The sequence below is a fragment of the Theropithecus gelada genome, chromosome 10 (genome assembly GCF_003255815.1).
Source record: "Theropithecus gelada isolate Dixy chromosome 10, Tgel_1.0, whole genome shotgun sequence".
NCBI classification, from domain to species: Eukaryota; Metazoa; Chordata; class Mammalia; order Primates; family Cercopithecidae; genus Theropithecus; species Theropithecus gelada.
The window spans coordinates 38,330,224-38,345,011 of NC_037678.1; the positions used below are offsets into that span (position 1 = coordinate 38,330,224).

At 36.4% G+C, this 14,788-nt stretch overlaps 1 protein-coding gene, 1 non-coding gene and 1 pseudogene across 2 annotated transcripts in view; 2 read left to right on the forward strand and 1 right to left on the reverse strand.

Moving 5' to 3' along the window:
• Positions 1-7,305, forward strand: part of LOC112633323 (putative ankyrin repeat domain-containing protein 20A5) — a 276,236-nt gene extending 268,931 nt beyond the window's left edge. The window contains exons 4-7 of the mRNA XM_025399883.1: positions 1,765-1,871; positions 3,198-3,335; positions 5,759-5,829; positions 7,286-7,305. Of these exons, the coding sequence (XP_025255668.1) occupies positions 1,765-1,871; positions 3,198-3,335; positions 5,759-5,829; positions 7,286-7,305 (336 nt within the window). The remainder of the gene's footprint in view (positions 1-1,764; positions 1,872-3,197; positions 3,336-5,758; positions 5,830-7,285) is intronic.
• Positions 1-14,788, reverse strand: part of LOC112633322 — a 243,062-nt pseudogene that overhangs the window by 108,899 nt on the left and 119,375 nt on the right.
• On the forward strand, positions 4,553-4,659 carry LOC112633839. Its single transcript, XR_003121607.1, has one exon. It is a non-coding gene; the product is annotated as a U6 spliceosomal RNA (small nuclear RNA).

Consider the following 14,788-nt stretch of genomic DNA (forward strand, 5'->3'; position numbering starts at 1 on the left):
CTAATGAATGTAAAATGACAAAATTTGCCCTGGAAATAGGTTTTACATTAAAACTCCAAGAAAACTCAAACATGGTTCAGTGACTAGTAATCCTGCTGCTTTGGCAAGTTCCCAAAAAAAAAAAAAAAAAAAAAAAAACAGTAATAGATATGAGGTGATGAATTTCTCAGTGACAAGTCTTTTTCTCAGTGGCAAGTCTTAAGATATTTCTGATTGCGCATGAGGCAGAAGCGGAAAGGGAAAAAGACAGCAATCAGAAATATCAAGGCCAATTTGGAAATTAGGTAATGGAGGGAAAGACCATGAAGAGGTTTTCTCTGTGTGTGTGTCTCTGCACGTGTGTGTGTGTGTTGCTGTTGATCATTCATTTGTTTCCTTTGTATGGTGAGAAGGTTCTTTTCAATTTTAGAGGAGGACAGTTTTCAGTTTGGGAGAGGGAGTTACTGGGTTGTAAACTGCTTAGAGATCAATTTCAGGAGGCCTCTGAGGATCCAGATTGGCAGTGAATAGGTGGTAATGTAGTGGGAAACACTTGAGCAGAGGGAACGACAAGTAATTAACTGACTTAGTGTCCTATTCTGGTAAAAATGACCAATTGGAGTCTCAACTCTGCTTTCAACTCTAGAGTATCTTGATGGGAAGGTGGGCGATAAGGGGCTTATAAGGAGCAAGATCAGGTTGGATTTTGAGTTTACTAGACCTTGTTCTACTCTTACGGGGGAAAATTATGCGATGTTTTCAGCAAATGAGTCTCTCTCCTACTCTTTCCTCTTTTTGGCCAAATCCTCAAATGATAAAGGGAATTGGTTATGTGGATGAGAGATGAGACTGAAGTAATCGTCTATTGCACTAGCTTCCAGCTACAGTTGTGCATTCCAGTTACCTCAGGAAAATTTTTAAATAATCCACAAGTCTAGGCTTTCCCCTGAAGATTTTGATAGAGTAAGTCTAATAAAGCCTGGATATGTACATTTAAAAATGTTTCCTTGAAGCGAGGCATGGTGTTGCATGGCTGTAGTCCCAGCTGCTGGGGAGGCTGAGGTGGGAGGAGTCCTTGAGCTCAGGAGTTCGAGTCTAGCCTGGTCAACATAATGAGACCCTGTCTCTAACAACAACAACAACAACAAATTTCTCAAAATCTGGATACCCTCCTGCTTAAGAACCATGAATACATAAGTGTAATATGTAAATTCTTATATCTCAGAAACTTAAGTTATTTCTAGAAGAGTTGGAGTTGGATATGTGCAAATTCCTTTAAATCTTTCAAATGGGCAGTAGGAATATTACTAGCAATTTTTATTGCACATTGGAGCTTGAACTTTTGGTGAAACATGTGAAACTAAAGGAATATTTTACATTCAAATTCTTGCTTTATACACAAGAATTTTGTCTTAGGGTTGTATAATATAGAGATAAAAGATACATCCCCTGCCCTCAAGAAGCTCTTTGTTTAAATGGAAAAAAAATCATCTTCCAAAAGTGCCATGCCAAATGCTGGGTTAGAAGCAAAGAGTCTTGGAAGCAGTAAATGCTGAAAGTGAGTTTTTGAGATGATCAGAGTTGATGTGGTCAGGCAGCGAAGGGGTGTTTCCAAGGGAAGCAGCAGCACGTGGGAAAGCACAGAAGAGTGAGATGGAAGCAGCTACATTTGATTTACTTTCTATGAGTGTAAGTCCATGGGATCTTATATAAAGTTTCCAGTTCAGCTGAGAAATACGTAATTTTTTGAGTTACATATTGTTTTTATTTTATATTGTTTTACAGCATGGCCTCACACCACTTTTGCTTGGCATACATGGACAAAAACAGCAAGTGGTAAAATTTTTAATCAAGAAAAAAGCTAATTTAAATGCACGTGACAGATGTGGAAGGTATAGTTATTTCTTTTAATCTGTGTGTTGTTCGAGATTGATAGCAGTCACTCAAGTCATAAGTAATAAATTAGTAAGATTAAATTATACTTATTGGGACATAGTGATCAGTATCAACACAAATCAGTTAAGTAGAAAAAGAATTGTTTGGACTGGGCAACATGAAGAACAGTTTTAGTAGGATTCATCTTCTCTTATTGTACTGACTGATGTTATTTGTTGTATGATGTTTTTGGTTAGATGATATTATGTTAGCTAGAGGGATTTCATGTTAATTTTATGAAATGTGAACTTTAGCTTTTAGTTTACTTTATGACCCAGTATTGAACTTCTTAACCTTTTCTAGTAGTTTTTAACCTCTGTGTCTTATATGCTTTTCTGCTAAATATGCTGCATGAAACATAAATAGGAGTTGAAAATCCTTTATTCTATTCAATGACTCTGCTTTAAGTTGCCTTGTTTGAAGAATATTAATGTTAGCTTATCCCTACTTGACAATTAATTGCTATTCCCACGTACTGTGGGTCCAACAGCTTTTTCCTTTTTTATTTCCAGTGTATTTTGATGGTTTTATTTTTAATTGGTATGGAGAGAGGGAGTGAAGATAGTTTTAAGTGGATACACTTTTCCTTTAATAAAGGCAAGCCGTAGGTGGGTGATAAAGAGAAAAGAGCTAGGCTTTGGATTCACACAAGACTGGGTTTAATCCCTAGCTTTCTTACTTGGTAAGTGTATAACCTTGGGAATCTTATTTACCACCAAATGTGTTGTCATATATGAAAAGTAGGAGAATATATCCTTCAAATTGATTGTGCATAAGTAAGGAAGATATATATGGCATTTAATTCAGTGCCTAGCACATGCTTATTGGAATCATTAACTGAAACTCCTATGACTATTCTTACCATTATTATTAATATTACTGCTTTCAGCAAGCAGAGAGCTCTTACTTATCTTACCCTCTAGCTGATTTTCTATTACAGCATATCAGTCTAGGGAAGCTGTAAGGAAATCTTCACTTATAACTTTGTCCACTTCAGATAAGTGGCTCTAGCATTGTTTCTTGCCCATTGAAAGACTTTAATGTCTTCTACTTTCCAATACCTCACCGAGATAAGAGGTTTCCTTGTTGTCCCTTCCTTTAAACCTTGTTGGTATTTTACAAAGATGAACACTTAAGCACCCCAGTGCTTATGTGTTTTAGTGCATGTAAATCTTTAATTCTACATGGACAGGCAAGATGTTAAGTTGATAAAGTATATTAAATTAGCTTTTAAAATAAGTTTATTACAGTTCCTAAGGGAGAAATTATCTCTGTCATTTTAGAAATGCTCTGATACTTGCTGTACGTTGTGGATCAGCGAGTATAGTCAGCCTTCTACTTGAGCAAAATATTGATGTCTCTTCTAAAGATCTATCTGGACAGACGGCCAGAGACTATGCTGTTTCTAGTCATCATAATGTGTAAGTGTTTACACTAAAAGGAGAGTTAATGCTAAATTGAGGTTTAAAATAATTATAACAATAACATCTTACATATCAGGTGAGATGTCATAGTGCGGTTCAGCTAGTTTTAGAGTGGCAGTCAGTTAGTCCCCTGCATCAGCCAGAAATCAGAAAAAAAGCAAGACAATTTAGAAGTACCAATGGATACAGGATTCTTTATCTCAGGACTTTTAAGACCTTGATACTTAGAGATCCCAACATTGTTCATTTCATCCAAGTATAACACCTATGGATGGGATTAAAAAACAGTGTCATATCTTTCATTTTTCTGATTAGTTATTTGGGTCTTGAAATGTCCAGCTTAACAGAAAGCCTTGTACTGTCTTCTGGAGACTATTTCCTACATACTCCTTGAATTTTTCAATAACTGAAGGGATTCACTAAATCCAAGGAAGACAGTCCCTTTTATCAAGTCAGAAGGAGGAGAATAAAAAGAACATTCCAATCATTCTGATGTTTCCCTTGTTTCTGTTGCTGCGTTGTTGCCACTCAAACTGGTCCTGCTGCCTGGTAATGGTTGACCTTTGACACCAAGATGCCCTTACTGATTCAGATCCCTCCAGTCTTTAAATTCCCATATCTATGCTTCTATGCTCAGCCATTGTTCCCAAAGCACCAGCACCCTGCTCTGGCAGCTGGGCATCCTGACTTGATCTGCAGACAATGTGAGCAAATTGACACTTCCCCCCATATTCAGAACCTAATGTGGAAACCACATCTTAGCCAAGAATTAGCTGAGACCTTCATGGTACGAGATCCTTTGAGGCCGTTGTTGGTCTTTTCTCTGGCAGATATTAATTGGGCTTGTTCTAAAGGGTCAGAGGGGTTCAAATAATGTGACAGAAAGAGATCAGTGTTTGTTTCTTCTTCTTTGCTATCAGATCTGTACTGTGAGGCACCTTTATATTCTGTATAGAATCTTAGGCAGTAGAAAGTCCCATATGAACCTTCTCTGAACAGTGGCTCCCAGTTGTGGTCGGCCCTTGAGTGATCTGTTTTACATGATAATGAAAATCATCCAAGCTACTTTCATCTGTAACTCAAGATTTTAAAATATTTTCAAATTCTACCTCACAGGGAGCCATTGAAGAGAATTCTCAAGTAGGTTAGTCGGACTTAACAGAACCAAGCCCTGTGCATGACTCATCACTAATCATGTGTAAAAGTAGGGCTTTGTGCTTGCTTCCGCAGCACATATCCTAAAATGGGAACAATACAGAGAAAATTAGCACGGCTTCTGCATAAGGAAGCAGCACAAATTTTTGAAGCATTCCATAGTTTGTTCAGTCACTGGAAGGTCATTTGACTATTTGCTGACTAGCTCTAAGGAAACAGTGTGAATCAAAGCAAAATGGGTGCCACCAAAATATTGAAATTGTGATTTGAACTAAAAAAATAGTCATGTAAGATGGTCTATGAGGTGACTCAGAGCTGAATAATGTGTTTGGTGCAAAATATGTTGTTAGTGTGTATGTCAAAAATTAGAGAATGTCAACTTACAACTTCATGGAAACTAAAAAACATATAGGTAGAGTTTTGGTCTCCATGTCAGCTGGAATTGAACATCAATATAAACCATTATCCTAAGAAAAGCTGCTGGCTCAGAGTTGGAGTCAGTAGAGAAGGATCACTGGTCCAAGCCAGGTCTTAACATCCATTGGTTTTTCTGCCCTTGGTGTGGTTGGTCAACTCCGTAATAGTGGACACTCACATTATCTACTTTAATGAGATATTTATGAGTAAATTTAGTTACAAACTAAGACGTAGTTGAGATGCCCAGAATTATAAGCCCTAAGGAGCAGGAAAACTAAGAAGCAAAATTAAGACTTAATAACATTTGCTAAAAACTATAACATTTGCATATTAGAACCTATGAACAAAATATGCATTGGGTTTTATTTGGGATTCCAAGATAATTTTAGTTATAATGTTTAGGAACAGATTATTCCTTTGCTTTACTATTTCTCTGAGCATTTAAAAAATGTTATCTTGTTAAATCTTTATAACGACCTAGTGAAATAAGGAGGCAAAGTCCTTCCTTTGTTGAAGAAGACAAGCAAGTCATCCAAGAACAAAGAGCTGTTCATTATGGAGCTAGGACTTAAGCAGAGTTGGAACACTTTCTATTATGTCATGCTAATGCAAGCTAATTTACTGGGTCACACTGCTCTCAATTTATGAGCATTTCACCCTACATTTTTGTCTTCTTTACTTAGAAGCTTCAAGAGAAGTTTGTAGAATGTACTCATAAATGGATGGGATAATACTGTTAAGTTCTGATATTATGATATTGTTTGAAATACTCTAAGAATTTTACATTTGGTAAGTTTTTTACATCAGTATTAAAATAGTAATTTGGTTTATTACATTTTTATACATAGAATTTGCCAATTACTTTCTGACTGCAAAGAAAAACAGATGCTAAAAATCTCTTCTGAAAACAGCAATCCAGGTAACACTTGTGATAGTGAATTACTTTAGGTCAGTTGTCCCCAATCTTTTTGGTACCAGGGACCGGTTTTGTGGAAGACAGTCTTTCTATGGGCTGGGGGAAGGTGGGGATAGTTTCAGGATTATTCAGTCATGTTACGTTTATTGTGCTACTTTATTTATATTATTATTACATTGTAATATATAATGAAATAATTATACGACTTACCATCATGTAGAATCTGTGGAAGCTCTGAGCTTATTTTTCTGCAACTAGATGGTCTCATCTGGGGGCAACATGAGACAGTGACAGATCATCAGGCATTAGATTCTCATAGGAAGCACACAACCTAGATCCCTCGGGTGGGCAGTTCACAACAGGGTTCATGCTCCAATGAGTATCTAGTGCTATCACTGATCTAGGAAGGGGCAGAGTTCAGGCAATAATATGAGCCATTATTATTGGTTGGCTGTAAGTACAGGTGAAGCTTCCCTGGTTTGCCTGCGCACCTCTTCCTGTGTGGTGTGGTTCATAATAATCCATGGACTGCTACCGGTCTGTAGCATGGGAGTTGAGGACCCCTGCTCTGGGTGGTCCTACCATAGATAAAAAAGTAAAAGTAAGGAACTTTTGATCTCAAAAGAATGCTGAAGCAAAGTTATGTTACATATGCTTGTCCCAACAAGGTCTCACTTACTGACTTCATTCCTCCTCATTTGAAGTTGGAAAGAGACACATTTACTTTGTTGGAACAAGATGTGCTCTTCTACCTGCTGGTTAGTGGTCATGATAACAGCAATTTTGTTAGAACAAATGCTCTGCTACCATTTGCCAAAAGATTGTCATAATAAATATACAAATTGCTCAACTCTAGGCTCAGGAGATTATAATAAAATTAGAAAAATGTTTCATAATAACAACAATGCTAGTATGGTACCTGGTTGTGGACACCTAATACATTGTATAACTCAAACGGTATGAGGACACCTTTAATTTAGCCATCAATTTATCAAAAAACTTTTGTAAGTTGGGTTTTATAAGTTGCAGGAGATAAAGATGGAGCAGACGTAATTTTGATCTTTAAGGTGCTCATAATAGAGTTGTCTCTATTTCATTTCTGTGCTTTTTCAATAGAATTTACAAAGAAAATATTTCCATTTATGTTTTCACTTCACTTAACAAATAACTATCGAATGTCTTTTAGATACTAACCATTTTTCTAATGCAACAGAACACAACAGAACACAATTAAAAATACAGACAGGAGCTTTTTATTATCATTGTCATTATTTTTTTATTTTACTACTTTATTCAGTTCTTACTGTGTGTTAGATGCCCACTGGAAGCTTATAATTTATTATATATTGATTATGTGCCAGACATATGTGTTGAGGAATGAAAGTTCTGGTTAAAAAAAAAAAAAAAAAAAGTAGGTATGATTCAAGGGAAGCATGCAGAGTGAGAAGAATTTTTCTAGGTAAAGAATCAGAAGAATAATGTTTGACAGAAGGAACATGCAACAAGATTGTGTGTTGGCCAGAAGGAACATCTAAGGAGATTGCCTGTTTGGCAGGAAGAGCAGCAAGTGCAAAAGACAAGATGCTTGAGTGAACTTTGCAGGGTTTCTGAGCAGTTCACTTTTGCTAGCACCAAAAGTGTGAGATACCAGAGGTTGGGAATGAGGTGAATACTTAGCTAAGGCAAGCTTATGACAGACTTTTTAATACTACAGAAATGAGTAGGTTTTATCCTGTGGGCCATGGGAAGTTTACCAGGTAGAATGCTTTGGACTGCAAATACTGATGAGCAGTGGCGAAAACAGTAGGAACCAGAGTTGTTTTGTTTGTTCAGTGATATCCTAGGGATCCCTCTTGTCCCTCTTTCTGTGCTGTCGACAGTGTTTTATTCATGTCTCCTTTCATGGTTGGCTAATCTGCAACAGCTCCAAACATCTTGTTCTCACAACACAGCATCTCAAGGGCTTCTTTTCTTCACCTGTGTTTTCTAAACAGGGAGAAAACTTAGAAGCACACAAGGGGCTTCCTGTAACATTTCATTGGTTGTGTTACACTACCTGCTCATTCCCCAACCAGGCACTGGGAATGCAAATACGTGATTAGCTTAGAATTAACGTTTCTCTTTCTGAGGCTGAGGAGGGAGATTGGGATAATAAACATCCCAATAGACTTGTGTTTCTTCTGCAAGAAAGAATAAGGAATGGCTATTGGTAGAGAGTGAACAATGTTTGCTGCAGGGGCTCATTGGAGACATTGGAGCAGGGGAGTCACAAGATTAAATTTGAGTATTAAGGCATTCTGGTTATGGTGTAAAATGGGTTAGCAAGCTTTTCCTGTAAAGGACCAGGCGGGAAATATTTTAGACCATGTGGTCTCTGTCATAACTACTTACCCCTGCTGTTGTCTGCTGTTGTAGAGTGAAAGCCACCATGATTCTATGAAAGCAAACAGGCATGACTGAGCTCCTATAAAACTTTATTTACAAGCCATAAGGCAGATTTAATTTGGACTGTGGCCTATAGTTTCCTGGGATTGGTGGAAGGTTACCATGGAAAGAAACCAGGAGACAAAGGAAGCTTTTGCAATAGTCAGCTATAGTTTCTGTCACACATCCTTGGACTAGTATTGATGTATTATAAGGTTTTCACCCATCCATGGTGGAATAAAGTTAGGAATCTCAGTTACTCATTTTAATATGTTGGCCTTTGTTTTTATGGTGTTATGCCTTTTTATTTGTTTTGCTTAATTTTTTTCATGTAAGAACTAACATTAGTAGTTGACGGTTTTCTTTTAAATGGAAGCCATTTTGTAAAGTTTATGTTCCCAGTGGCAGTGGGAATATAAAGCAGAGGCAGAAGAGAGGTATAGTCTATATGATTTAGTGATAATTGAATGAGAAAGGCTTGGGGGACCGAGAGAAATGTCAGATGATTTACAGGTTTCCAGGTCGTACACTAGTATTTAACCTGATATGAGGAAGAAGTAGGAAATTTTCTGGTGAATACAGAAGAGCAAAGAGCTGCAGGTCAGCAGGAATGACCATTTTTTTCCTATGCATGTTTAATGGAATATTCATGTAGGATATTTTGAGTAGGTAATTGGATAACCAGCATTTATAACTCACATCGTACTAGTTTGACTCTCAGTAACAAGACTTGTCAAAGATCAAAGAATCTGAAAGCTGATGAAAATGTCCATGTGTATCACCATCAGTGACCGAAAGTCAGCATCCACAGAACACAGAATTGGGATAGGTGAACTTAATAGATAAAGATGAATATCAGAGTTGTGTTCCTCTTAGCGAATGATAGTCTCCATGACCTGTGTGAGTCACGGCTGCCAGAAAAGAAAGAGAGCAAGGAGTGTATTAAAGAAGCACAGCAAATTCAGTCCTAGAGTGCCCTGCTTGACTTCATGTCATAGTTCTGATTTCTAAAATACTATTTTCTGCAAAATATGCTTTCTGTTTTTCCCCTCTTTTAGCCTGCAACCAAACAGAATCCCTTCAGTGGGGCATTTTTGTGTTCTTCCTTTAAAAACATCAACATATAAATAACAAAAAGAAGTAAGAGAAAGAGTGTTTTTTTATAGGCTAGTATTTAACGTAAACTTGAGAGTGAGTACCAAGATTATACTTAGAATTTACAGAACGGGTAGGAAGATGAGATAGAAATCTAACGATTACTGACTCAAACACAGTGTAGTTTCATTGCTTTATTGTCACATCTCTGAATTCACAACTATGAATTATATTTGTATGCACTATAACTTTAGAAAGCACCTTCCCAAACCAAATATTAAGTGATTGATTATAATTTCTTTGACTTATTATAGAATTGACTTTCCAAGTGCTCATGAGAATTATTGAGAATTTGCTACATAGTAACATCTCAGCTGTGTCCACAAGAGCTATCTGTCACCTTGTCTTAATGACTATTGGCTCACTAGGAATATTGGTTTTGGCATTAAAATGATATTTTTCTAAATGCAGATAGGACCAGGGATCACTCTTGAACATTAATGTCCAAGCATCTTAAAATTACACATCAGGTTTCATAATCTGACTTCTGCCCCACTCTCCATCTTTAGCCCTTTTCCCTGTGCGCCCTTTCTCTGGCATTACTGAGCTGCTGGTAATGTCCTACTCACTCGTTCACTCTTTCAGGCCTCACTCCTGCTCTTGCTGCTGTGTGGAATGCTGTTACCCTTTCCTTCCCTCTACTGCTTTTAATCTGGCTAGCCTCAATATTTCAGTCTGTGCTTGGGCATGTGTTCTAGAAAAGCCATCCCTGATACGCTTTATTTTCATTGTTTTTAAACCCTAATGCCTAGCATGTATGTAGCAGGACTCAATAAGAAATTTCTGAGTAAAATAAAGACTGTTTGTACAAAGATGATGTGCAGGACTGTTCTCTGCAGTCTTGGAGCAGAGGGGACAGACATGTGGGGGAATAATGTACAGTTCAGGTGGTAAAGATGCGGTAGAAAAATCAGTGAAGTCACAAGGCAGCCTCAAGAAGGAGGTACCTTTTTATCTGGGGAAAGACATGCAGAATCAAGGAAGACTTCACATATCATTGTTTTAAAAGATGAAAATAAGACCAGTTGTTGTGTCTCACAACTGTAATCCCAGCATTTTGGGGGGCTGGAGGAGGTGGATCACAAGGTCAAAAGATTAAGAACATCCTGGCCAATCATGAAACACCATCTCTACTACAAATATGAAAATTAGCTGGTCATGATGGTGCATGCCTGTAATCCCAGCTTCTTGGGAGAGTGAGACAGGAGAATCTCTTGAACTAGGGAGTCAGAGGTTGCAGTGAGCTGAGATTGTGCCACTGCACTCCAGCCTGGTGACAGAGAAAGACCCTGGCTCAAAAAAAAAAAAAAAAAAAAAAAAGAAAAAAAAGAAAAGAAAATAAATTTGTCATAATAGTAGAGGGAAACATTTTAGATATTAGGAGGACATTGTGCACTAATAAAAGTGTCAGTAGTAGTTTTGGAAATCATTTATAAGGTACTATTGTTGCAGAAAACAGGAGGCAGGAGAGACCCAGTGGGTGAAACAGGAGGATTTTATTTAGGTGCACACCAGTTCAGTGGATTTGCATCCAAATGCTGAGTCCTGAACAAAGACAGAGCCTGGCTTATAAAGGCAAGCTTACAGAAGCAGAACAAAGGCAGTTAATCATATAGTGACAGTTTTGCAACCTCAGCATAGCTTGTGACTTTGCAACTACATTGAAGGAAAAGAGGAACTTGCAAAATATAAACATTTGTACAAATAGCTATGAGTAAATGCTGAGGGGAAGGGGAGACGGTAAAGGAATTTGTTTTCTTAACCTTGCTCTGGGATGTCTGGACCCATACCTGTGGGCTCTGGCTTCTTGGACAGGGTCAACATGACCTTAACTGGGCCCTGCCTGTTACTAGCCTTAGAGTCAGAGTAGCTAAGTGCAGGAAAACTTGTTTCTCTTTAAAACTAAATTTCCTTTTCATTACGTTTACTGCTTCATGATTAGGAAGTGGAGAACAACATACTGTGTTACCTTATATGTTTCTACTGTATTTTAAAGTTGTGTTTCTGGTGGTTTTGTTCATTTATGTTGGGTGGATGAATTTGTGAGTGAATCTCATCAGGTGTCTCCCCAAGTGGTTTGTTGAAGTCTTAGAGCATGATTTCCTAAGTAACTATTTCATGAAACACTAAACACTCAATTTATGAGATAAAATAAAATGTTGTCTTAAATCTATTTTTATAAAGGCAATAGTTTTTAACTGTTCTAAGTGGTTCATTTTAACTGAATATATGGATTTCTCAACAGAACAAGACTTAAAGCTGACATCAGAGGAAGAATCACAAAGGCTTAAAGGCAGTGAAAATAGCCAGCCAGAGGCATGGAAAATTTTACATTTAAATGTTTGATTTAATATTGTTTTCTTTGCTTTAATAATATTAGGTAGTCCAAATGAAATTATCTTTCAGACTAGGTTTTGAGAATCAATAGATTCTTTTTTCTAAAAACTTTTTAATAGATTCATAAAATTTAATAAATTCAGCAATCTCATTAACAGAAGAATCAATAGATTCTAAGTTAGCATTTGAAACTTAACTTAAAAAACATAACCACTATAAACTTTAAAATACTCTTACTTTACAATATTCTTATTTAAAATATTCTTATCTGCCTTTTTGATTAGCTTATAGGTAATCTTTCCTTTTGGAATAGAGGCAAAAGAAATTCCAGAACTTTGTTCTTTTATTCTTACAACACCCTGACATGATAAAGAAAGTAACATCAATTATTGGATTATATTATTAAGCAATAGAATTATGAGCAATGTAACACTGATGGTCCCTGAGCTGGATTCGTGGTTGAAGAGTAATCATGGCCAGTGATTGAAAATCTGCAGTTTTATATTGCAGTCACTGATAGCAAGGTGAAAGATATATTCTGCCTTGTGATCTCTCATTGACCTCAGCGTTTCTCTTCAGGGAGGGAACCAGGTCATAAAAGCAACCCAAATGCCTATTACAAGAATTGTATCTTGCAGAATGGGACCTTTGGTGTTAGTGCAGAAACACAATAACATTTGAACTTACTGCAGTCGCAGAAAATGAGTACAGATTATTAAAATTTTTATCCACTGTCATTAGTACACATTAGAATATATTAGAACTGGACTTAAGCAGATAAACTAGATACATAACACTATTATATTACAACATATAATTTCAATTAAAATTTAAGAATTTGCATTTCTTTCTGTTTGGTGTTGATTTCAGCTCCTAATAATTGAAAGCATGCCTACAATCCAGTTAGTAATCTGTAGAGGCTCACTGGTTAGGGTTTGGTGAGGTAAACTCTTTTCAAGTGAGGAAGACTTTGCAACACTACAAATCATCCGCTGATGCATTTTTGGCAGATTTAACACGTAACAAATTAAGTGGAGTCCAAACAAATGGTGACAAAGTTAAGTTTGCTGGTTCATGTTTATCTTTTCCTGTTGGCTAAGGTGAATTATTTTTCCCATGTTAGTCAGAAGCCAGTGATGTGGCAGTAGCAGAACGTAGATTAAAAAGTTAATTTTTAATTTTAATTAATTATTTATTTTAACAGTTAAATTTTAATTTTAATTATTTTCTAATTTTTCATTGTCTATACTTGATTACTTAAAATAAAATTATTTTTAAAACATGCATTCCAAAAGAGGAAACATCACAGAAATACAACAAGCAAATTGACCTTCTATTTTTGCATTTGCAGGAAATGTCTCAAGAACCAGAAATAAACAAGGATTGTGATAGAGAGGTATACCATTATATTCAAACGTTTCTGTTGAATTAGATTTTTACATTATGTTGTTTAATAAAGTGTTGTAAGTATAGGCATACATGATCCTATCACGTAAGTAGCATAAATCATCAGTGAAAAATTTAATATTTAACTCAGAAAGAATTCTGTACATTGAGTTTTAAAGAGATACAAACCCCAGAGATATTCTTTCATTATTATGGAATAATCCTGAATGGTGCTGTAAAGTGCTAGGTCATGCGACTTTAGGAGCTTTGGATCAATCATTTTATCTTTCTTGGTTTTAGTATGATTATCAATAGTTAATGTGGCTAAAGAAGATAATTTCTCATTCTGTGTATCTTCCAGCTAGAAAATTGTATGGCTATGGAATGTGAAATTTGGGGAGCATCTTATTTTCTGGGCATCCACGCTTGTACCTCAGCAGTTTCACTCTGCTCCTTGTGTTGTGGCGAACTTTGGTTCCCATGTTTCAGTGAGAACCATCATGTTTTTGATATCCTAGGGACCAAATGAAAAAAAATGATCAAAGGCAGTGGGGGAGAAGAATATCTCAGTGCAGAAAAGGGCAATCTTCCTTTCTATTCCTGAAGCCCCACAGTGTCTCATCCTCTAAATCTGACTGCTTAATGAGAGATCTAGGTGGTAAAGACAGAAGAAGAGACATTTTGCATCTTTGTCTTTTTATTTGTGTGTTCCCACGAGTCAAATGGGATAAATACATATATAAGGTTCTGAAGAGTCGTTGGGAATAAAAGCACAAAATGAAGGAGGGCCCTTTTTGAATTTTGAAAAATTCTATTTTATTCAGTCAAACAGAAATGAAGCAAACTTTACAATGATATGATAATTACATCTTAAAATTAGATGGTAATTGTTCTGTATATATGATCAAACTTAAGTGTGAAATATTTTTAATGACTACAATAATGACAAACTGAGTCAATTGATAAAATCAATTTAAAAAGTTCTTTTTATTCAATAAAGTGAATATCCTTAATATCCTTAATATCAAACTTCCATTCAAGGCTGAAGAAGACATGAAGAAGCACGGAAGTAATAATATGGGATTACCAGAAAACCTGACTAATGATGCCGCTGCTGGCAATGGTGATGATGGATTAATTCCACAAAGCAAGAGCAGAACACCTGAAAGTCAGCAATTTCCTGACACTGAGAATGAAGAGTATCACAGGTAAGCCTATGGCAACATTTAATAGGAGATAGCCATATGCTGTCAAACTAATCCTAATTGGGGCTAATATTCATGATTAAAAATTTTATAGTTTTCCTAGGATATTCAGCCTTGCCTGGTAATCAGAAAAATGGAAATCAGCAAAAAATGAGTTACCATTTTTTCCAGTCATTAATTTATTTGAAAATAACGAGTATTGGCAAATGTGAGGGGAAAGGAATTTCTTTACCTTTTAGTGAACTTTTATTTAGCTTCAGAGGTACATGTGCAGTTTGTTATATAGGTAAACTGTATCATGGAAGTTTGGGCTACAGATTATTTCATCAGCCACATAAGAAGCAAAATACCCAAAAGGTAGTCTTTTGGTCGTCTCCCTCCAGCCATGCTCCACCCTCAAGTAGACCCTTTTGCCTGTTATTCTCCTCTTTGTGTCCATGAGTTCTCATTGTTTA